This window comes from Dama dama, chromosome 16 (genome assembly GCF_033118175.1).
Source record: "Dama dama isolate Ldn47 chromosome 16, ASM3311817v1, whole genome shotgun sequence".
Taxonomy (NCBI): Eukaryota; Metazoa; Chordata; class Mammalia; order Artiodactyla; family Cervidae; genus Dama; species Dama dama.
In genome coordinates, this window is record NC_083696.1 from 28632551 (window position 1) to 28658717 (window position 26167).

Sequence of the window (26167 nt, forward strand, 5' to 3'; positions counted from 1 at the left end):
AAATAAGAGAAAAAGAAAAATAGAAAATAGAAGAGAAAAAGGAAAGAAAAAAAAAGAAAAAAAAAGAAAGAAAAAGAAAAAAGAAAAAAAAAAAGAAAGAAAAAAAAATTCCCCCCCCCCAATTAAAAAATCGTAAAAGTCTATGGAAATGAAAGTAAGGAGTAATGGGGGAGTAATAGGGGATTTTAAAGGAAAATAAAAGAGAAAAAAGAAAAAAAAAAAATTTAAAAAAAAAAAAAAAAGAGAAAAAAGTAAAATTATATCTAGGAGTTTCTCTGGAGCTGTTGCGGTCAGTGTGGGTTCGGCTCAGTTTCAGATAGCTCCTCGTTCCAGCTTATGCTTCTCGATATCTACAGGCTCCTCCGGTGTAGTCAATGTTTTCTAGAGGGATTTTAATCTGTTGCACCAGTCCCTTCTGAAGTGGTTCCCTTTGTTTATTTGGCTTCTGTTTGCCGGTCTCTTCAGAGCCTCATTTCCACCCTGACACAGGCGGGCGGAGGTGGACTCTTATTCAGGTAGCTAGTTCCATCGCTCAGCGGGGAGGGGCTTGCGCTGCAGGGAGAGGCTGGCACTGTGGGGACGGGCTTGCGCCGCGGGGACGGGCTGGGGCTGCCGGGAGGGGCCGACACTGCCCTCTCCGTCTGCGCCGCTCAGGCTCCCGGCTGTTCTATATGGAGCGCGCCCCGCGCTGCGCGAGGTTCCAGCCCTCGGGTGTTCCACAAAAGCGCGGAAGGAAAAGCTGCGCCCGCTCTCAGTGCCTTCCCCGTCAGAGCGGTCCAGGCAGCGAGGGGCTTGGTGGGCGCACTCTCCCCAGGTGTGGCGCGCCCCCTCCCTTCCGCGGACCCAGTCTCAGTTTCCGCTGGCGCCAGTCGGGTGCGTGCGCCTTCTGCCCTCCACGTCCCCAGCCCCAGTCCCCGCCAGCGCCGGTCGGGTGCCTGCGCCCTGTGTCTCGCCGCGACCTTCCCCTCCCCCCTGCCTCCTGCCTCCGGCGGAGCTGGGCCGGTCCGCAGCCTGCGAGCACCTCTCTGGACCCTCTCGGTCTCTTTGTTCTGCGAACGGCCGGCAGTGTGTTCGAGCCGGTTAATTTACTCTCTCTCTTTTGGTCTCCCACAGTTCATGTTGGCAACTCACAGAAGCTCCCTCCGATTGTCCTCAGGGCACTCAGGCCCGGACCCTACCCCAAGCAATGCCGCCTAAGAGCTCCCGGGACGGATCTCCGTCCTTAGCTCTTTTGTCTCACTTTTTATCTTTTATATTTTGTCCTACCTCCTTTCGAAGACAATGGGCTGCTTTTCTGGGCGCCTGATGACCTCAGCTAGCGATCAGAAGTTGTTTTGCGAAGTTTGCTCAGTGTTCAGTTATTCTTTTGATGAATTTGTAGGAGAGAAAGTGGTCTCCCCGTCCTACTCCTCCGCCATCTTGGCTCCTCCCCCCCAATCAATCAATCTTTTAATCACATTTATGCCATTTCTCACATGATGGCCACCTTATCTTTATTTGTGCCTACCAAGCTGTATGGCTGAATGTTCCCTAAGGTTTATTTTAATAAGCAATTAGATCATACAAACTTCTGAAAACTTTAATTACTTTCATGTTCTGAAGACTTTTTATTACATATTATTATGCAACAGACCAAATATACAAAAGGAAATATATATAATAGGACTGAGAAAAGAGTCTTACTTGTGACAAGTCAAAGATAGTATTTTAAAGAGCTGCTCCAAGGATGCAAAAAATAATATTCTACTTTTTTCCAAGTTACTTAAATATGTCTCAAAAGATAATTTTCAGGCATTGTGCTACACTAAAGAACAAAAAGATTAAAAGTTTCTTACAGAGCTAAATGCTTTAAGAAAAATTAAAATTTCTGTGTACAATTCTACCTTTAGAATTAAGAAAACAGCATAAGTTTAAGGTTGGATCATTCTTAGGTTAACTACCACCACATGTAGCAGATGTTTGCTCTTAAACAGATTCCAACTAAATATATAGGGAGTAATTCAAATTTAACATTTATAATTAAACTTGAACCTCATTCCAGATCTTCTCAAGTGGGCAGTTATAGACTAAATAAACTTTGTTTAGAGGCATAAATGGAGCAGTAATTGATACCCTAAGGATATCACAGAGTTAATGCAATTTTAGATGAATATTAAAAACACCAGCACAGTAGTTACTACACTCGAGTTCTATTCCTATGATTTCATTTATTGGAGCATCCTGGGTCCTGGTTTCATTATATACAACATGAAACCTTTGTATTAGATATGGTATTCCTCTCCAGTCTTCATGTTATGCACATACAGAAAATGGTAACATGTGAATATCTACTCTGAGAGGAGGCTACTCAAGGATGGAGCCTGGCTCAGGAAATCTTGCTGTCCAGAGAGTGGAGGATGTCTGGGTGCCCCAGGACCACATCTGTGGCATACACTTAGCTGTGACCTTGCTACTCAAACCGTGGTCTGTAGACTAGTAGTGCTAGCACTTCCGGGAGCTTGTTAAAAACACAGAATCTTGGGCTCTACCCAGTACTACTAGATAAGAATCTGTATTTTAAAGATCCCAAGATGATTTGTGTGTACGGTAAAGTATTGCTGTAAGAAACTTTTAGCTCTAAAATTCAATGAACCTAAGAATTAGTTTTATAGAAGTGTATTCTAGAGTATATTTCATCATCTTATTAAATTCATTATTATAGCTAGAATAAAATAAAAATATATTTGTATACAAATTTATTATTAATTTTTTAACACTGTTAAATATTAACTTTTAAATAGAAAAAGGGAAATACATTCACCTGCTTGTATACTTGTCGTAAGTACATGATCTCCTCCACGGTTCCCAAGGATATCAGCCTAAGCACTTTGACATCTCTGCACTGCCCGATCCTATATGCTCTGCAGAAAAATTAAAAACAAAAGGCAACCAAGATCAAGTGAAACAATTTCAAGTTCAGGAGGTAGCTTCATGGATATAAAAATGAAACATCACTAAAATTTTAATTGAAAAAAAATCTCATGTTTAGGTATGTGCTGAGCTTTGCGCTTAGTTGCTCAGTCGTGTCCGACTCTCTGCGATCCCATGAACCGTAGCCTGCTGGGCTCCTCTGTCCATGTTTACATCAGCTGTATTATTTAATAATAATGTAAAAACAGAAATTCATACAAAAAGTAGTAGAAAACATATACGCATCAATTTCATTTCTGTTATAAACATCACCTTCTACTGTACAAAACTTTTCTTAGATTCAGATTTTTCTTTTATGGCAGTCTTAAGCTTACAAAGGACTCCAAACCCCGCCCCCCGCCCAAAAAAAAACCCTCTCAAAAACGCAAACTAATCCATAGTGACAGAAAGGAGATCAGTGGTTGCTTGGGAATAGGGCCTGAGGAGAGGAAAGAGGGATGGATTACCAAGTGGCACAAAGAAAATTTGAAGGGTGATGGATATGCTTGCTATTTTGATTGTGGTTATGGGTTCATGCTATATTCCTATATCAAGACTTATCAACTGTACACTTCAAATATGTGCAGTTTATTGTATGTTAACTATACTTCAATGAGACTGTTAAAAAAAAAAAAAAAACAACCCTGAGGGAAAACAGTTAATCAACTGGCAAGCCTACAGAAACGCAGATTTATACCCTTCATATACTGAGATTTCCACACAGTCTGTCTGACTGGATCACTCAGTTGATTAGCACCCCAGGTGTTTTGATACGGACTGCAGCGCTAATTAAAACTCTAACCTGACTCACCACTCTGGTTAACTATAGGTACAATCCCTGTCGCTTCTCCCAGGTGGAGGTTTTATTGGATGTTCTGAATGAGATCACCTGCTTCTAAATACCTGTTACAGTCATCGGGGATCATGGGCAAGGCCATACTGCCTCATGCTTGAAAATGTTATAAATTGGGGTAAATTTAATTTTGACCTTATAAAGTCACACTATGTTGTTATATTTGGTGCTTCCTCTGCCTCCTTTGCCCATTCCTTCTCCCAGAGAAGGGCTTTTACTAGAGGACATACTGGGGTACTGAAAATCTTGCTGTCCCAGAAAAAAATGAGTGCTCTTGCGGCACAGCAAAGCCAGGGATAAGTTACTGCATTGTCACTTGCATCCTGCAGACTGGATAGAGAGGGGCTCATAATCCCTTTCTCTCCCACAAGGCATTTCGGTCTAAGGATAATGGATCTAAGGAAATGTCCTTTGATGTAAGTCAACTGTTTGCTGAGTGACAGACTGTGTTAGAACATTTACTCTTTAATCTTTACAGATAAAACCTTGTAACATGTTATACTGGACCCACACGTCATCAATTTCTAAGTCTATAAAGTACAAATATGTAAAAGGTCTTTAATCATGTAAAGATGAGTGTCAAGAAACTGTTATACAGTGTGGAGGTCAGTATCTTTACTGTTCTTCTCGGTTCCTCCAGTCAGAGTCAACAGAAGGAGAGGGAGAAGAAGAGGAATCCTGTTCATTTAGTTTTATCATCAACTTTCACTGAATGCCAAAGCAGAGTGAACTCTATTTTGAGGGACCACTGGGATAAGTAAGCTAGGTCCCGATGGCCTAGATGAAAAAGAACAAAATTACAACAAATGTTGTTAAGTCAAAAGGAAATGGAAATTTTTCTGTGGTTTTCATTTGACCGTTTTCCTGAGCAGCTGTCTCTGGGAAGTGGCTGGTTGAAAGTCTAGGCTCTGCAAGTCAGACTGCATGGGTTCACATTTATCCTATCGTAAGCTGACACTAACTTAATTTCAATTTCATTAAACCACCTTTACAGCTCTGCTATCACTCTTTATTTTATTGATGTTACAAATTGCATTTTTATATGCCATGTATTCATTAGCAGAATAGTTATAATTGTTTTTATGCACTTGTTTTTTAAAATTGTATAGAAAACAAGAATTATAACTCAAAGTTAAAATAATACTAATTTTGATGTTTGTCTGTGTATCAATGGGAATTCAGATGATTATTATACCTCTACTGTGGGCAAGAATCCCTTAGAAGAAATGGAGTAGCCCTTGCATTACACAAGAGTCCAAAATGCAGTACACAAGAGTCTGAAATGTAGTACTTGAGTACAATCTCAAAAACAACAGAATGATCTTGGTTTGTTTCCAAGGCAAATCATTCAATATCACAGTAATCCAAGTCTATGCACCAACCACCAGTGCTGAAGAAGCTGAAGTTGAATGGCTCTATTAATATCTACAAGACCCTCTAAAACTATCACCAAAAAAAGATTCCAGCTGACTGGAATGCAAAAATAGGGGATGAAGAGGTATCTGGAGTAACAGGCAAGTTTGGCCTTGGAGTACAAAATGAAGCGGGACAAACGCTAACAGAGTTTTGCCAAGAGAACATACTGGTTATACCAAACACCCTCTTTCAACAACACAAGAGAAGACTCTGCCCATCACCAGATGTTCAATACTGAAATCAGATTGACTATATTCTTTGCAGTCGAAAACGGAGAAGCTCTACACAGTCAGCAAAAAGAAGACTGGGAGCTGACTGTGCGTCAGATCATAAACTCCTTATTGCCAAACTCAGACTTAAATTGAAGAAAGTAGGGAAAACCATGAGGCCATTCAGGTAGGACCTAAATTAAATCCTTATGATTATACACTGAAAGTGACAAATAGATTCAAGGGATTAGATCTGATAGACAGAATGTATGAAGAACTATGGATGGAGATTCCTAATACTGTACAGGAGGCAGTAATCAAAACCATCCCCAAGAAAAAGAAATGCAAAAAGGCAAAATGGCTGTCTGATGAGGCCTCACAAATAGCTAAGAAAAGAAGAGAAGTGAAACACAAAGGATAAAAGGATAGATATACCCATCTGAATGCAGAGGTCCAAAGAAGAGCAAGGAGAGATAAGAAAGCCATCTTAAGTGAACAATGGAAAGAAAGAGAGGAAAACAAAAGAATGGGAAAGACTAGAGAGCTCTTCAAGAAAATTAGAGATACCAAGGGAACATTTCATGCAAAGGTGGGTATAATAAAGGACAGAAACGGTATGGACCTAACAGAAGCTGAAGATATTAAGAAGAGGAGGCAGGAACACACAGATGAATTGTACAAAAAAAGGTCATAATGATCCAGATAACCATGACGGTGTGATCACTTACCTAGAGGCAGACATCCAGGAGTGTGAAATCAAGTGGACCTTAGGAAGCATTACTACAAACAAAGCTAGTGAGGGTGATGGAATTCCAGCTGAGCTATTTCAGATCCCAAAAGATGATGCTATTAAAGTGCTACACTCAATATGCCAGCAAATGTAGAAAACTCAGCAGTGGCCACAGGACTGGAACAGGTCAGGTTTCATTCCAATCTCAAAGAAGGGTAATGCCAAAGAATGTTCAAACTGCAGCACAATTGTACTTATCTACCATGCTAGTAAAGTGAAAGTCACTTAGTTGTGTCCGACTCTTTGCAACCCCATGGACTAAACAGTCCCTGGAATTCTCTAGGCCAGAATACTGGAGTGGGTAGGCTTTCCCTTCTCCAGGGGATCTTCCCAACCCAGGGGTCGAACCCAGGTGGCCCACATTGCAGGTGGATTCTTTAGAATCACAAGGGAAGCCCACCATGCTAGTAAGAGAATGCTCAAAATCCTTCAGGCTAGGCTTTAACAGTACATGAACCAAGAACTTCCAGATGTACAAGTTAGATTTAGAAAAGGCAGAAGAGCCAGAAATCAAATTGCCAACATCCATTAGATCATAGAAAAAGCAAGGGAATTTCAAAAAAAATCTACTTCTGCTTCATTGACTACATTAAAGATTTTGACTGTGTGGATCACAACAAGCTATAGAAAATTCTTCAAGAGATGGGAATACCAGACCACCTTTCCTGCCTCCAGAGAAACCTGTATACAGGTCAAGAAGCAACAGTTAAAACCGGACATGGAACAATGAACTGGTTCAAAATTGGGAAAGGAATATGTCAAGGTTGTATACTGTCACCTTGCTTATTTGATGTCTCTGTAGAGTACATCATGTGAAATTCTGGGCAGAAGGAAGCTCAAGCTGGAATCAAGATTGCTGTGGGAAATATCAATGATCTCAGATATGCAGATGATACCACCCTAAGGGCAGGAAGTGAAGAGGAACTAAAGAACCTCTTAATGAAGGTGAAAGAGGAAAGGGAAAAAGCTGGCTTAAAACTCAACATTAAAAAACGAAGACCATGGCACCCAGTCCCATCACTTCATGAAAAATAGATGTGGAAAAAATAGAAACAATGACAGACTTTATTTTCTTGGGCTCCAAAATCACTGTAGATGGTGCTGCCATAAAATTAAAAGATACTTGCTTCTTGGAAGAAAGCTATGACAAACCTAGAGCAGAGATATCACTTTGCCAACAAAGTTCCATATGGTCAAAGCTATAGTTTTTCCAGTAGTTATGTATTAATGTGACAGTTGGACCATAAAGATGGCTGAGCACCAAAGTATTGATGCTTTTGAACTGTGGTGCTGGAGAAGACTCTTGAGAGTCTCTTGGACAGCAAGGAGATCAAACTAGTCAATCCTAAAGGAAATCAACCCTGAATATTCATTGGAAGGACTGATGCTGAAGCTGAAGTTCCAATATACTGGTCATCTGATGTGAAGAGCTGACTCACTGGAAAAGACCCTGATGCTGGGAAAGATTGAGGGCAATAGGAAAAGGGAGCGACAGAGGATAAGATGGTTGAATGGCATCATGAACTCAATGGACACGAGTTTGAGCAAATTCTGGGATATAGTGAAAGACAGGGAAGCCTGGCGTGCTGCAGTCCATGAGGTTGCAAAGAGCTGGACAGGACTGAAGGACTGAACAACAATATGATGTTGAGTTATCAGAGTCCCTTCATCTGAAATTGAAACTCTCTCCCAAACACTTTACATATCAATAGAACAGAATAAAGAGCCCAGAAATAAACTCATGCACCTGTAGACAACTAATCTATGACAAAGATGGCAAGAATATATAATGGACAAAACAGTCTCTTCAACAAGTGGTTCTTGGAAAACTGGACAGCCATATGTAAAACAATGAGAACAGAACATTTCCTCACCACCAACAAAATAATCAAAATGTATTAAAGACCTAAATCTATGTTCTGAAACCATAAAACTCCTAGAAGAGAACAGAGAACAATCTATGACATAAACTGTATCAACTGTTTTTAGATCAGTTTCCTAAGGCAAGGGAAACAACAGCAAACATAAACAAATTAAATTTAATTAAACTTACAAGTAATTGCACAGCAAAGGAAACCATTGACAAAATAAGACAATGACCTAAGGAATGGGAGAAAATATTTGCAAATGATATGACCAACACGGGGTTATTATCCAAAAAATATAAATAGCTCATACAACTGAGTATCAAAAAAACAATGTCAAAAAAACCAAACAACCCAATCAAAAATGGGGCAGACAACCTGCAGAAAAATCTTCCTAAGAAGCTAACAGGAACCTGAAAAGATGGTCAATTATTAGAGAAATGCAAATCAAAGCCAAAATGAGCTATCAGCTAACACCTTTTAGAATAGCTGTCATCACAAGACCACAAACAACTGTTGGCAAGGATGGAGAAAAAAAGGAACCCTTGTACACTACTGGTAGGAATGTAAATCAGTACAGACACTATGGGAAACAGTATGGAGATTCCTCCAAAAACTAAAAATAGAACTGTGATATGATCCAGCAATCCCACTTTTGTGTATATATCTAAAAAAATGAAAACACTAATTTAAATAGATTCACGCACTCCAATGTCCATAGAAGTATTAACTACAACAGCCAAGGTATGGAAGCAATCCAGTGTCCGTCAACATACAAATGGATAAAGATGTGGTATACATATAAGAATAGATTATTGTTGTTGTTCAGTCACCCAGTCATATCCGACTCTTTGTGACCCCATGGACTGCAGCACACCAGGCCTCCCTGTCCCTTACTATCTCCTGAAGTTTGCCAAGTTCATGTCCATTGCATCAGTGATGCCATCCAGCCATCTCATCCTCTGACGCCCTCTTCTTCTTCTGCCCTCAATCTTTCCCAGCACCAGGGACCTTTCAAATGAGTTGGCTGTTCACATTACATGACCAAAATACTGGAGCTTCAGCTTTAGTATCAGTCCTTCCAATGAATACTCAAGGTTGATTTCCCTCATGATTGACTGGTTTGATCTCCCTGCTGTCCAAGGGACTTTCAGGAGTCTTCACCACCATAATTTGAAGCATCAATTCTTTGGTGCTCTGCCTTCTTTACGATCCAGCTCTCACAACTGTACATCACGACTGGGAAGAACATAGCCCTGACTATACAGGGTAGGCAGAGTAATGTCTCTGCTTTTCAACACACTGTCTAGGTCTGTCATAGCTTTCCTATGGATTATTTCTCAGCCATGAAAAAAAATGAAATTCTGCCAATTACAGCATCATGGATGAACCTAGAGAACATTATGCTTACTGAATTAAATCAGAGAAAGATAAATACTATATGATATCACTTAGATGTGAAACCTAAGAAATAAAACAAATGAATACATATATAGGAAAACAGAAACACAATTACAAAAATAGAAAACAAGTGTTTGCCCCTGGGGTCAGGGAAGGGGATAGGGACAAGATAGGGTAATGGGATTAAGAAATACAAACTACTGTATATAAAATAGATTAGCAACAAGAAGATATTGCATAGTACAGGGAATTATAGCCATTATCTTGCAATAACTTTCAATGAAGTACAATCTGTAAAAATATTGAATCACTATCTGTATACCCAAAACTAATATATTACTGTAAATACTGAGCCATTAGGGAAGCCCCATAAATAGACAGAGTGCTATATTAAATCTTACAGTAGCCACAAACCAAAAATCTAAACATACGGAAAAAAGAGAACGGAATACCAACGTAACACTAAATATACCTATCAAATCACAAAGAAGATAACAAAAGAAGAAAGGAATAAAAAAGAACTACAGAAACAACCACAGCACAAGAAAATGTAAAGGAGAACATATCTATCAATAACTACTTTAAAAGAACATGGACTAAATGCTGCAATCAAAAGACATAGAGTAGCTGAATGGATACAAAAACAAGAGCCATCTATATGCTACCTGTAAGAGGCTCACTCTTGAGTTTCAGACACGCAGACTGAAACTGAGGAGATGGGAAAAGATATTCCTTCCAAATGCAAAAGAAAAGAAAACTGGGGTAGCAACACACACCAGAAAAAATAAGACTTTAAAACAAAGATTGCAGAAGTGACAAAGACATTACATAATGATCAAGGGATCAATTCAAGAAGGAGGTATAACAATTGTAAATGCATATGCATCTGGCAAAGGAGTACCTACATACATAAAGCAAATATTAACAGACATAAAAGGAGAGACTGATGGTAACACCATTAATAGTAGGGAACTTTAACACCCCACTGACATTACTGGGGTTAGTGAACATCCAGAGAGAAAATGAATTAGGAAACACTGGTCTTAAACAACATATTATACCAGATGGACTAAATAGATAAAGATAGAATATTTCATCCGAAAGCAGAAGAATGACCTTTGTTTCAAGTTCACACAGAACACTGTCTAGGACAGACCATATGTTAGGCAACAAAACAAGTAAATTTAGTAAATTTAAGATTGGAATCATATCAAGCATTTTTTTCTGACCATAACTACAGAGAGGAGAAATCAACTAGTTAAAAACAAATCTGCAAAAATACAACTATGTGAGTTTAAACAATACATTATTAAAAAATAATGAATCACTGAAGAAATCAATGAACAAATAAAAATGTACCTGCAGACAAATGAAAATGGAAACACAATGATCCAAAATGTATGGGACTCAGTAAGAGCAGTTTCAAGGCTTATACCATTACAAGCCTCCCTCAAGACACAAGAAAAAACCCAAATGAAAAACCTAAACCTAACTTACACCTCAAGGAACTAGAAAAAGAACAAAACTGAAAGTTAGTGAAGGAAAGAAATAAACATCAGAGCAGAAATAAATGACACAGAGACTAAAAAATTTGAACAGATCAATGAAACTAGGAGCTGGTTCTTCAAAAGGATAACAAAAATTGATTTAGCCAGATTCTTCAAGGAAAAAAGGGAGAAAACTGAAATCACTAAAATCAGAAATGAAAATGGACAAGTCACAACTGACATCACAGAAATACAAAGGATCATAAAAGATTACTACAATTATACACCAATAGAGTGAATAGCTAAGAAATGAACAAAATAGTAGAAATGAATCTCAAGACTGAACCATGAACAAATAGAAATTTTGAACAGACTAATTACTAGTAATAATATTGAACTGATAATCAAAAAACTACCAACAACAAAGAAGTCTAGGACTAGACAGCTTCACAAATGAATTGAACATTCAGAGAAGAGTTAACACTATCTTTCTCAAACTAACTCTCATTTTGAACTCATTCTATGAGGTCAGCATTGCCCTGATACCAAAATCAAACATATCATAAAAATCACAGTATCACTGATGAACACAGAAGCAAAAATCCTCAACAAAATGTAGCAAACTGAATTCAACAACACGTTAAAAGGATCATACATCATGATCAAGTGAGATTTATCCCAAGGATGCAAGGGATTCAATATCTGCAAATCAACTGATGTGATATACCATGTTAACATATAGAAGAATAAAAATTATATTATCTTAATAAATGTGGGAAAAGCTTTCAACAAAATTTAACACCCATTTATGATAAAAAAAAAAAAAAACTCAATAAACTGAAAATAGAGGGAACATGCCCCAACATTAAAAAGGCCAGATATGATAAGGCCACAGCTAACAATATACTCAAACCCAAGTTAGAGGGGAAGAAGTAAAACTCAGTGTTTATAGATGATGACACTATATACAGAAAATCCTAAGGATGCAAGAAAAAAATATTACAGCTCATCAATGAATCTGGTAAAGCTGCAGAATACAAAATCAATATACAGAAGTCTGTTGCATTCTATACATTAAAAATGCTTTATTAGAGAAATAATAAAAATCTCATTTACAATCATATCAAAAAGAATAAAATATCTAGAAATAAATTTAACTAAAGAGGTAAAAGAATTGTATTCAGAAAACTTTCAGACAATGACAAAATGGACTGCTTAAGAAAGCTGGGTTTCCGGCTTCCCTGGTAGCTCAGGCGGTACAGAAAGCTGGGTTTCCATGCTTTACGAGCTGGTGCAAACAACCACTGGAAGAGTATTTTGTCAGTCTGATTTCCCACTTATTTATAAAATTTATGAAATGATTCTTCCAGTTTTGATCAAGGAGCACATGTTATAGGTCAATCCCTCTTTATGTACAAAGTATGGGACGGGAATCTGTTTTAGAGTCAGCACATTAATTTCCTGGAATGACGTACTCTGGTCTACTCTCATATCCTGAAGTTGCTGATCCCATGCTTGAAAATTCTCTATGCTCTCCAGTTGACTTTGGATTGTGGCTTTTCTCTGCTGGTCGCTTCATCATAAAAAATTTTTTCATGAGTTTCTTAAAACTTCTGACCCACTAGTAGTGGCCTTTTACACTTTCCTGCAGGAGTAGGGATTTATTCTCTCTTCTAAATTAATCTTGTCACAATAATGAGATTTTGAGAAGGAGGGGAAATAAATGACTAACACCCTGCCATTTGGATTTAAAAGTTCAGGGTTATCTTAAACAAAAGTTAAAAAAAAAATTGACAATGGTTTCCTTATCTTCTAATCACAGTCACATTACAGGCAACCTAAAAAATTCAGGAGCACTTTTAGATTAACGCATTTATAGATCATATCAAATTTTGTCACCACTGTACCTGTCAATTGCTTGAAGATCATTGGCTGGATTCCATGTAGGATCAAATAATACAACCACGTTGGCACCAACAAAATTAAGGCCTAGTCCACCAGCCCTGGAGTAAATTTTGAAAAAAGCACATTAAAACAGTAAAAATAAATTTTGCTCTGCAACTCAATGATGCCAGGTTTCTATAACAAAATAAATATAATATTACATTAACATTATAAAAGTAAGGTAATTAAAATACAAATATGCCACAAGGAAAATTGCTATGGAACTTTTTTTTTTGTACTACTCGAGAATATTCCTGAAGAACTATGGACAGAGGACCATAACATTGTATAGGAGGCAGTGATCAAAACCATCCCAAAGAAAAAGTAATGCAAGGAGGCAAAATGGTTGTCTGAGGAGGCTTTACAAATAGATGAGAAGAGAAGAGAAGAGAAGAGAAGGGAAAGGCAAAGGAGAAAGGGAAAGATAGACTCAAGTGAATGCAGAGTTCCAGAGAAGAGCAAGGAGAGATAAGAAGGCCTTCTCAAATGGACAATGCAAACAAATGGAAAACAACAGAATGAGAAAGATTGGAGATCTCTTCAAGAAAACTGGAGATACCAAGGGAACATTTCATGCAAGAATGGACAGGATAAAGGACAAAAATAGTAAGGACCTGACAGAAGCAGAAGAGATTAAGAAGAGATGGCAAGAACACAGAGAACTACACAATAAAGATCTTAACGACCCAGAAAACCACGAAGGTATGGTCACTCACCTAGAGCCAGACACCCTGGAGTGTGAAGTCAAGTGGGCCTTAGGAAGCATTACTAAGAACAAAGCTAGTGGAGGAAATGGAATTATAGCTGAGCTATTTCAAATCCTAAAAGATGATGGTGTTAAAATGCTACACTCAATATGTCAGCAAATTTGGAATACTCAGCAGTGCCCACAGGACTAGAAAAAGTCAGGCTTCATTTCAATCTCAAAGAAGGGCAATGCCAAAGAATGTTCAAACTACCATATAACTGCACTCATTTCCCATGCTAGCAAGCTTATGCTCAAAATCCTACAAGCTAGGCTTCAGCAGTACATGAACTGAGAACTTCCAGATGTACAAGCTGGGTTTAGAAAAGGCAGAGGAACCAGAGATCAAATTGCTAACATTTGTTGGATCATAGAGAAAGTAAGGGAAATCCAGAAAAACATCAGTTTGTGCTTCAATGACTATGTTAAAGCCTTTGACAGTGTGGATAACAGCAAACAACGGAAATTCCTAGAGATGGGAATACCAGACCACCTTACCTGTCTCCTGAGAAACCTGTATGCAGATCAAGAAGCAACAGTTAGAATCAGCCATGGAACAATGGACTGGTTCAGAACTGGGACGGGAGTATGACAAGGCTCTGTACTGTCACCCTGCTATGCAGATTACCTCATGCAAAATGCTGGGCTAGGTGAATGCTGGAATCAGGACTGCCAGGAGAAATATCAACAACCTCACATATGCAGATGATACCACTCTAATGGCATAAAGTGAAGAGGAACTAAAGAGCCTCTCTTTGAGGGTGAAAGAGGAGAGTGAAAAAGCTGGCTTAAAACTCATCATTCAAATACTAAGATCACAGCATACAGTCCCATCACTTCACAGCAAACAGAAGGGGAAAAAGTGGAAGCAGTGACAAATTTTCTTTTCTTGGGCTCCAAAATCACTATGGACAGTGACTGCAACCATGAAATTAGAAGACGCTTGCTCCTTGGAAGGAAAGCTATAATAGACCCAGACAGTATATTAAAAAGCAACAAAATCACTTTGCCAGCAAAGGTCCATATAGTCAAAGCTGCAGCTTTTCTAGTAGTCATGTACAGATATGAGGGCTGGAGCATAAAGAAGGCTGAGCACCAAAGAACTGATGCTTTTGAATTGCGGCACTGGAGAAGACTCTTGAGAGTCCTTGGACTACAAGGAGATCTGACCAGTCAATCCTAAAGGAAATCAACCCTGAATATTCATTGGAAGGACTGATTCTGAAGTAGAAGCTCCAATACTTTGGCCACCTGATGCAAAGAGATGACTCACTGGAAAAGATCCTGATTCTGGGAAAGACTGAAGGCAAAAGAAGGGGGAAGCAGAGGATGAGTGTTTAGAGACATCACTGACTCAATGCACATGCATCTTAGCAAATTCTGGGAGACAGTGAAGGACAGGAGAGCCTGGCATGCTGCAGTCCATGGGGCTGCAAACAGTGGGACATGACTTAGTGACTAAACAAGAATAATAGAATATCTCTAAGAAGTTTGAGCATTAGCGCTCATTTAAGTAGGCTGTGCTGGTTTTTACATTTTTTGGATACTCAAATACTATTATCTAGGATTTTCCTAACAGAACTTTTAAAAACTGCTAATATACTCTAGCTAAATAAATATACACACTTAAAAAATGTACTTGTCTTTATTCCTCTAAGTGCAGCTGAAAACCCTGGACATTATATACAAAATGAAACACAAGATTATGAAAGCTGGAGAGAACACAGATTGGTTACAGACCACAAGAGAAACGACATGGCAGTGAGTTTCCTGGCTGTATTTTTGCCTAATGTATCCCAGATTGGAATACCAGAGTGGGTTTCCATGGCCTTCTCCAGGGAAATCTTCTCCACCCAGGGATCGAACCTGGGTCTCTTGCATTGCAGGCAGATTCTTTACTGTCTGAGTCACCTGGGAAGTCACTGAACTGGAAATGCCAAGAGCAAACAGTCAGAGACCAAAAAAAAGAAAGAAACCCAAGAAAAGCCTTTTCCTTTAGGCAAAGAACCAGGAAGGGCATAGAGTTTTAAGACAGAAAAATGAAGACAATTAACCAGCCTATTATTGCAAACACCATAGAAAAAAAAATCTGTGGCCCTAACCCTCACTTGGTCATCCAAGACTGAGTGGGGAGACTGAACTTTCGTCTTTGCCTGACAGTAAAGAGGGGCCTCTCATGCTCATTCAGGTGGTGTCAGGGAAGACCGATAAAGGAGCTGGAACTTCTGACTGCTGCCAAGCTATAACCAAGGTCCCCTCTGCAGTACGGGATAAGCAATGCAGAAGGAGCAATAAAGTGCCGCAAACCAACACAGGCCAAGCAAGAGACATGGATTTCTACCTCACGTGGCTGGCATGGTGTCTGGCTAAAAGAGAAGTTTTAAATAAGATACAGAGTCTCATAACATAATACTCAAAATATCAAGTATACAATAAAAAATTACTACTCTTACCAAGATCTAGGAAAATCTCAGTTTCTATGAGAAAGGACAATTAACATTTGACAACACTGCAAAGATCAGATGTTCAAATTATCTGACAAGGATTTACATGCAGCCACAGTAAAAATGCTTCAAAAATGCTTGAAATATGCTTGAAACAAATTAAAAATATTATGTCTCAGCAAAGAAAGAGAGGATACCAAGCAAAAATTTTAGAACTGAAAAATAACTGCATAACAAAACTTGCTAGTTGGATTTGGTACTACAGTGGAGATGACGGACAACAGAATCAATAAACATAGGAGCAGGTCAGTATTATTTGCCCAATCTAAACAACAGAAAGAAAATGTTCAGGAAAAAAAAAAGTCTTAGAGGCCTAAGACAGTAATAAAAGAGCTAATACTTGTATCATAGTAGTCCCAAGAGAAAAGAGAGAGTAATACTGAATGAAAGGTACTGAAAGAAATACAGCTGGAAACTTCCCAAACTGGGGGAAAAAGATAAAACTATAGAATGCAAAAATTGCATGAACTCCAAAATGATAAACCCAAAGAAAATTATGTTTAGATATAGTGTAATTAAACTTCTGCAAACAGAAGACAAACTCTTGTAAGCAGTCAGAGAGAAATTCTATCAACATATTACTTTTAAGGGAACATAAATTCAAATAACAGTAGATTTCTCATTAGAAACCACGGTGGCCAGGAGGAAGCAGTACATCTTTCAAGTGCTAAAAGAACTATCAACACAAAATTCTATATCCAGTAAAAAACACCCTTCAGGAAAGGGAAATCATGACACTGTCAGACTAAGGAAAATGAACAGAATCTGTCATCAACAGACTTAGAAGCAAGATAAAACAACTAAAAAAGCCAACCAATATCCAGTCCTATCAAATTTACCTCAAAAATTTTTTTTTTTTTCTTTTTCATGAGTCCCTTCTTCATCTCTATTTTCCCTTCCCCTATTTCAAACCTTGATATCATACCTGTATGTATTACTTCATTGGTCTCCAGCCTTCCCTTTCCTTTGACCTCAGATCCATTCCCACATTACATAAAATAATTTAAAGTACAGAATATAGAAAACTAGGGGCTTCCCAGGTGGCCCAGTGGTAAAGAATCTGCCTGACAATGGAGGAGACACTGGAAATGCAGGTTTGATCCCTGGGTCAAGAAGATCCCTTGGAGGAAGAAACGACAACCCACTCTAGTACTCTTGCCTGGAAAAATCCCACGGACAGAGGAGCCTAGTGGGACAGTCCGTGGGGTCACAAAGAGTCAGACATGACTGAGCTACTGAGCACACATGCAGAGAAAACTAAGGATGCCATTTGTCTATTTAAAACTTCTCAATTCTGTGGAGAGTCGAAGTTTTGTCTTCATTTAATTTGACCTCTGGTTAAAATATACAGTGAAAAGAAGCCACAAAAGATATATGCATATTTTGACAGTTTTAAAAATATGGAATTGTTTAATGGATCTGACAAATTCATTCTTCTACCAGCCAAAACATATCAGAAGACAAATAATTCATTTTGGAATGAAGTTATTTATAATGATTTTTTTCCTAAATATATCTAGCAAAACTGAATAATAAAATGTTTGTCTACTGATTTAAAGATTTCAGCTGCCTACACAGCTTTTTAGATTTTACCTAATAATAACTGTTATCCTCTCATATTTTGAACTTTCTGTGTCTAAATACCCTACATTTAGCAATTATTTTATTATACAATAATAAAATTTTGTATTTTTAAAAAGGAAAACTTAAAATCCAAGAATAAAACTATTTCCTTTATATTCTACACTTTTCTAATCTCAACCTTCAAAGCCTTTCACTGAGGCTTTCTCTTGCTGTTTTTCCCTTTTCAGAATCTTTATACTAGATACTATTCATCCAGGGAGAGAAAATGTTAACAGTCTTCTCTTACAGTTTCTGTCAAAATAGAAAGAAATTAATATTTATAGAGCATCTACTATATACCAGGAATGGTGCGAGAAATTTTCATATATCCTATACTTTCATCCTCAACATACTTCTATGAGCTATTATTCTCATTTTTACAGATGAGGAAATTTAGAATCAGAAATATTAATTTACTTGCTTAAAAGTCATTGAAGCCGCTAACGTCTGGATTCAAACCCAGGAATCCTGACTTAAGGTTCAATATTCAATAGAAATTGAATTAGCTCCTTTGGAAAATAACTTATTAGAGGCAATAGCAAAAAGGTATCACAGAGCCTTAAACTCAAAGAAAGGAATGAGGTGGGATAAAGAGTAAGGTTGGGAAAAAAATTCTAAAAATAAGTAAATTAGGGGAGTAGGTGATTTAGATACCAAACAAGTAGAAGAAAAGTTAGTTTACCTGTCTGCTATCGTGATGGGGAAATTTTTGAAAAATCAAGGTTCATAAGATTACATAATTAGACTATTACGTGAAAAATCAACTAGTTATGATTAAAATAAAATTGGAGAGTAAGAAATATTTTCTAACACTTAATACCAAAAATAAGTCTAGTTAACTGTTCAGTAAGTTGTGACATGAATTTACCTCAGATGTCCTAAATGAGTCACAGGGAGGTCACCACTAGTTGAGGTAACAATCTTCAAAGATATTTTGAAGACTGTCCAAGTTAATTCAGAGGCAGTATTTCTTTTAAAGAAAAAAAATAATCTCTAAACTCTATCTCTAGACACGAGATGATTCTCTATTTGATGATAATACAATTGAGAAGTGCAAACTTTTCAAACCTGTCACTCCTCTCCTATGGCTAAGAGCAAAAGCTTACTCCTTATGCAATAAAATACAAAAGAATATAGCTCTTTTCAGCCTGAGAAATGGTATAAAGACAGACCCATAATCAACATGCAGGCTATTCATTCTTTAGGTCTTTCACATTCTATTTTGTATCAAAAATATATAAAAATTATATTTAACCATATCTTAATGTTACACACACAAAAAATGCCATCAATGAATTAAATTTTATTGTTATGTATTAACTATTATAAAAATCCTGCATGCCATAATGAAGATCGAAGATACTGCATGCCACAACAAAGACCTGGCACCGCCAAATAAGTTTTTTTTTTTAAAGGTTGAATAAAGTATTCACTTACTGAGAAGCCTAAATATATTTAACCAATACCATGCTCATAGATAGGAAGGTTCAAAAGCATTAAAATGTCATTTTTCTACAAAGTCATTTATAAATTCAGTGATTCCAATAAAAATTCCAACCCCAGGAAAAATGCCAGAAAACCCTCCCTTGATGAGCTGAATGAGATGATCATGGAAAGCTAAGCTTTAAGGTACTGACATTCCAGAATAAAGATTATTCACAAAATGAGAATTCAAAGCAAAAAAGTAAAGACATAATTTAAAAGACTGAAACTTAGTTATTTAAAATAAAATAATAAGATTGGAAAATGCCATTTTTTTTTTTTTTTTTTTCAGAAATAGAGCAAAAAAAAAAGATAAGAACACAAAGTAAGAGATCAAAGTTCACAGGTTTAAAGAATCATTCCAGGGGAATTCCCTGGTGGTCCAGTGGTTAGGACTCCGAGCTTTCACTGCTGAGGTCCTGTGTTTAATCCTGGTTGGGGAACTAAGATTCCACAAGCTACACAGTGCAACTCTGTCCTCCCCCTAAAAAGAATAATTTTAGGAACACTAAAATCAGATAACCTAGTGACCAAGAGAGACACTAGAAAAATGTGAAGAGAAGCCATTGTCAAAGAAATAATCAAAGAGAATTTCCCAGTCCTGGGTGTTCATTGGAAGGACTGATGTTGAAGCTGAAACTCCAATATTTTGGCCACCTAATGCGAAGAGTTGACTCATTTGAAAAGACCCTGATATTGGGAAAGACTGAAGGCAGGAGGAGAAGGGGACAACAGAGGATGAGATGGTTAGATGGCATCACCGATTCAATGGACATGAGTTTGGGTAAACTCTGGGAGTTGGTGATGGACAGGGAGGCTTGGCGTGCTGCGGTTCATGGGGTCGCAAGGAGTTGGACACGACTGTGCGACTGAACTGAACTGAATTGAATACCTACAAAGATCTGAAAAGAAATTCCCTACAGTTGGCCAAAGCAATTACATGAGAGATCACATAGAAGACATTTTATGATATTCAAAAATACATAAAATTTATTTTCTATATATTCTGGCATGCAAAGTTATTTGCTAAAATAGCTGACAGATAATATAGACAGATGACAAAAGTAGAAGACACGGTGGATGTGTGCTAATGTTAATACCACACATTACAAGTACTTAGAAGATACTGTAGAAAGTTGCTGGACTAAAAATCAAAGATTAAAGTATATTATTTAAGGCTAAAAATTAATAGACAAAAAATAAAAAGAGTAAAGACTACATGGAAAATGGGGAAGGGGAAGTAAAAGAAAACCAAATTTCCCTTTAACATAACACAAAGTCCAAGCTGTTGATAAACTAAAAGATAATGAAGAATTAGGATTCTGGCAAAAATAATGAACTGAGCCAGTGTGAAAGTCTTTTGTTTCAACACCCAGAAAATAAATGTAAATTTTTGCAAAACAAGAAAAACAAAACAAAAACTGAGTGTATCTCTTTTGAAAAATATAGCTGACGAATGTACTTATTATTTGTAAAGTTCTTTATGTAACAAATGTAAGGACTTAGGTAACAAATCATCCTTTGAATTCAGTCACAGGAAAACAGGAATCCAAAACTTCTCATGCCCTGGTTGGGATACCTAACAGAGAAGTCAAAGTAAAACCACAGTAATGGAGAACTCCTACAACCAGTCTCCTAAGGAATAACAGAGAAAAAAGCCCCACTGCAGATAAGCTCAAAATAAAAAATTACAAAATGTGTGAAGAAACCATCTACCATGAGCAAGGGCCAGAGGGAAGAACAAATAGAAGGATTAGCACCCCCCCAAAACAGGAGTTAAATAGAGTAAAAATGCCATTCAAAAAGATATTTTGAAAAATGACTAAAACTACTAAAGAAATAAAAACTAAAACCATAAAAAACAAAAAATATATATAAATGGTCAGCTAGATTTGAAAAATGTAAGGAAGATCTTTTTAAAAACTTGAGTATATTCCTATGCTATACATTGTATCTGCACGACTTCTTTATTTTGACCCTCCCAATCCCCTGCACCTTTTAACCCCTTCTCCCTACTCCTTCCCTTTGGGCAATCACTAGCCTGTTCTCTGTATCTGAGTCTGTTTTGCTATGTTTGTCCTTTTATTTTTTAGATACTATATGTAAGTGAAATCATATAGTACTTGTCTTTCTCCATCTGATTTACTTCACTTAGATTATACACTGTAGATTCACCCATGTTGTCACAAAGGGCAAGATTTCATCCTTTTTATGGCTAAGTAATATTCCATTATATACATATGTATGTATATACACATAAAGTATATATATGTGTGTGTGTGTAATCATTATCCATTTCATTTATCAGTAGACACTTAGGTTGCTTCTGCGTCATGGTTATTATATATACTGCTGCAGTGAACATACATATATCTATTCAAATTAGTGTTTTTCCTTTTATTCAGATAAATGACCAAAAGTGAAATTGCTAGGTTGTATGACAGTTCTACCTTTAATTTTTTGAGGAACCTCCATACTGGTTTTCATAGTGACTGTATTCGCTTAGATTCCCACCAACAGTGCAGAATGGTTGCCTTTTCCCTACATCCTCAACAGCACCTGTTATCTGTGTTTTGTTTTTTTGGTAAAAGTTACCCTGACAGGTGTGAGGTGCTATCTTTCTGGTTTGATCTGCATTTCCCTGATGATTAGTGATGTTGAGCACCTCATCATGAGCCTGTTGGCCATCTGTATGTCTTCTTTGGAAATATACTTATTTGGGACCTCTGCCGATTTCTTAACTGGATTATTTGGCTTTTTTATATTGAGTTTTATGAGTTCCTTATATATTTTGGATATTAACCCCTTATTGAACATATCATTTAGAATATCTTCTCCCATCCAGTAGGTTGCCTTTTTCTTTTGTTGATAGTTTCCTTCACTGTGCCAAAGCTCTTTAGTTTGATGTAGTCACATGTTTATTTTTGTTCTTACTATCCTTGCCCAGAAAGATTCAAAAAACATTAAAAAGATCAACGCCAAAGAGCTCCCTGCTTATATTTTCTTCTAGGAGTTTTATGATTTTAGGCCTAACATTAAATGTTTAATCCACTTTGCATTTATTTTTGTATCTGGTATTAGAAAAGAGTCTACTTTCACTCTCTTACATCTATCTGTCCGATTTTCCCAACATCACTTATTGAAAAGACTTTTTCCCCCACTGAATATTCTTGACTGCTTTATGATAGATTAGTTGACCATATAAATGTGGGTTTATTTATGGGCTCTCTATTCTATTCCACTGATCCATGTGTCTGGTTTCATACCAGTACCATATTGTTTTGATTACTATGGCTTTGTATACAACACAAATTTGATTTGAAATCAGGAAGCAAGACAACTCTAGCCTTGTACATTCTCAAGCTCTCTTTGGCTATCTGGGGTCTTCTGTGGTTCCACACAAATTTTAGGACTATCTGTTCTGTGAAAAATGCAATGGGTATTTTGACAGTGATTGTACTGAATATGAAGATTACTTTGGGCTATACGGACATTTTAACAATGTTAATTCTTTCAATCCATTACCATGTGTATCTTCCCATTTATTTGTGTTCAATTTCTTTCATATTTGTGTTATAGTTTTCAGTGAACATGTTATTTACCTCCTTGGTAAATTATTCCTAACTATGTTATTCTTTGTGATGTAGTTGTAAAAGAAATCATTTACTTAATTTCCCTGATAGCACATTATTTGTTATAGAAATGCAACAGATTTCTGTATGATCATGCCGTCTCCTGCAACTTTGTTGCTGTTGTTTAGTTTCTAAGTCATGTCCAACTCTTTGCAACCCCATGGACTGTAAGCTCATCAGGCTCCTCTGTGCATGGGACTTTCTAGGCAAGAATACTGGAGTGGGTTGCCATTTCCTCCTTCAGGGGATATTCTCAACCCAGGGATCCAACCTGCATCTCCTGCTTGGCAGGCAGATTCTTTACCTCTGAGCCACCAGGAAAGCATCCTGCAACTTTACTGAATTCATTTATTAGTTCTTATAGTTTTCTGGTAGTGTCTTCAGGGTTTTCTATATATAGAATCATGATATCTGCAAAGAGCGACAGTTTTGCTTCTTCTGTTCCTATTTGGATGCCTCTTATTTATCTTTCTTACCTGATTACTGTGGCCAGGAATTACTGTACCATGTTGAATAAAACTGGTAAGAGTGGGCGTCCTTGTTTTGTTCCTGACCTTAGAGGAAAAGTTTTAAGCTTTTTACCACTGAGTATATTATTAGCTGTTGGTTCTTCATATATGGCCTTTATTATGTTATGTTCCCTCTATGACCACTTCTATTGAAGGTTTTTATGATAAACAGACATTGAATTTTGTCAAAATCTTTTTCTGCATCTATTGAGATGATTGTGCGATTTTTCTTCTTCAATGTGTTAATGTGATCTATCGCACTGACTTGATTTGTGGGTACTGACTCCTACTTGCATCTCTGGGATAAATCTTACTTCATCATGGTGTTTAATCCTCTCAACTATTATTGAATTTAATTTGCTAATATTTGTTGAAGATTTTTAGATCTCACCAGGTATCACTGCCTTGTGATTTTCTTTTTTGTGTGATATCTTTGTCTGGTTTTGGTATCAAGGTTAATGCTGGCCTTGTAAAATGAGTTTGAAAGTGTTTCTTCTGCTTCAATATTTTTGGAATAGTTGGACAAGACTAGGTATTATCTGTTCTTTATTTGGCCAAGCCACTTGACTTATGGGATCTTAGTTCCCCAACCAGAGATCAAACCTGGGCCCCCTGTAGTGGAAGCATGAAGTCCTAACCACTGGACATCTAGGAAGATCCCAACCGGTTCTTTAAATACTTGGTAGAATTCCTCTGTGAAGCCATCTGATTCTGGACTTTTGTTTGTTAAGAGTTTTTTGACTACTGATTCAATTTCATTATAGCAATCAGTCAGTTCAGGTATTTTATTTCTTCCTGATTCAGTCTTTGAAGACTGTATGTTTCTAGGAATTTATACATTTTTTTCCAGGTTGTCCAATCTGTTGGCACATAACTGTCTACAGCAGTTTCTTATGAGTGTTTGTATTTCTGTGATATTGGCTGTAACTTCTCTTTTATCTCTGACTTCACTGACAGGTGTATATCGCTGTTGTTCAGTTGCCCAGCTGTGTCTCTTTGTGAACCCATGGATCACAGCATGCCAGGCTTCCCTGTCCCTCACTATCTCCTGAAGTTTGCCCGAGTTTCTGTCCACTGCACTGTTGATGCCATCCAGCCATCTTATCCTCTGACGCCCTCTTCTCCTTCTGCCCTCAGTCTTTCCCAGCATCAAGGACTTTTCCAATGAGTGAGCTATTCTCATCAGGTGACCAAAATACTGGAGTATCAACTTCAGCATCAGCCCTTCCAATAAATATTCGGGGTTGATTTCCTTTAAGATTGACTGGTTTGATCTCTTTGTTGTCCAAGGGACTCTCAGGAGTCTTCTCCAGCACCACAGTTCAAAGGCATCAATTCTTTGGCATTCTGCCTTCTTTATGGCCCAGTTCTTACAACTGTATATGACCACTGTGAAGACCACAGACTTGACTATATGGACCTTTGTCGGCTGAGTAATGTCTCTGTTTTTCAACACACTGTCTAGGGTTGTCATAGCTTTTCTGAAAAGAAGCAATCGTCTTCTGATTTCATGGCTACAGTCACCATCTGCTGTGATTTTAGAGCCCAAGAAGAGGAAATCTGTCACTACTTCCACCTTTTCCCCTTCTATTTGCCATGAAGTAATGGAGCCAGATGCCATGATCTTAGCTTTTTTAATATTTAGTTTTAAGCCAGCTTTTTCACTCTTCACCTTCACTCTCCTCAAGAGGTTCTTTAGTTCCTCTTCACTTTCTGCCATTAGTGTGATATCATCTGCATATCTGAGGTTGTTGATGTTTCTCCTGTCTATCTTGATTCTAGCTTATAACTCATCCAGTCTGGCATTTCTCATGGTGTGCTCAGTTTATAGGTTAAATAAACAGGTTTACAGCAGAGAGCCCTGTGGTATTCCTTTCTCAATCTTGAACCAATCAGTTGTTCCATACAGGCTTCTAACTGTTGCTTCCTGACCCACATACAGGTTTCTCAGGAGAGAGGTAAGATGGTCTGGTACTCCCACCTCTTTAAGAACTTTTCACAGTTTGTTATGATCCACACAGTAAAAGGCTTTAGCACAGTCAATGAAACAGAGGTAGATATTTTTCTGATATTCTCTTGCTTTCTCTATGATCCAGTGAACATTGGCAACCTGATCTCTGGCTCTTCTGCCTTTTCTAAATCCAGCTTGAACATCTGGAAGTTCTTGGCTCACGTAATGCTGAAGCCTAGCATGAACCAGTTTAATTAGGACCTTACTAGCATAGCATCAGAGATGAGTGAAACTGTCAGATGGTTTGAAGACTGTTTAATACTACTGTAGGTGTATACTTACTGACACTGACATTTTGTTAACTGTTTTCTGCTTGCTTTTGTAATACTTCTTGGCTCTTCTTTTAGTCTCTTCCCTTGTGGTATGATAACCTTCTTCAGTGTTATGTTCGGGTTTTTTTCCCTTTTATTTTTCTGTATCTATTGCAAATTTTTGGTTTAGGATTACCATGAGGTTCATATATATTGACATGGGTGTGTATACACACACACACACACACACACACACGTTGTTGTTCAGTCACCCAGTCTTGTCTGAATCTTTGAGACCCCATGGACCCAGCACACCACCTCTCTGTCCCACACCATCTCTCGAAATTTGCCCAAGTTCGTATCCATTACGTTGGTGATGCTATCCAGCCATCTCACCCTCAGATGCCCTCTTCTCCTTTTGCCCTCAATCTTTCCCAGCATCAGGGACTTTTCCAATGAGTCAGCTGTTTGCACCAGATAACCAAAATACTGGAGG

The 26167-nt window shown here is 37.7% G+C and overlaps 1 protein-coding gene across 2 annotated transcripts in view; it reads right to left on the reverse strand.

The window, feature by feature from the left end:
• Window positions 1-26167, reverse strand: part of ERCC6L2 (ERCC excision repair 6 like 2) — a 163857-nt gene that overhangs the window by 62915 nt on the left and 74775 nt on the right. For both annotated transcript variants that reach the window (XM_061163672.1, XM_061163673.1), the window contains exons 12-13: window positions 12878-12973; window positions 2801-2900 (exon numbers count right to left, since the gene is read on the reverse strand). In XM_061163672.1, the coding sequence (XP_061019655.1) occupies window positions 2801-2900; window positions 12878-12973 (196 nt within the window). The remainder of the gene's footprint in view (window positions 1-2800; window positions 2901-12877; window positions 12974-26167) is intronic.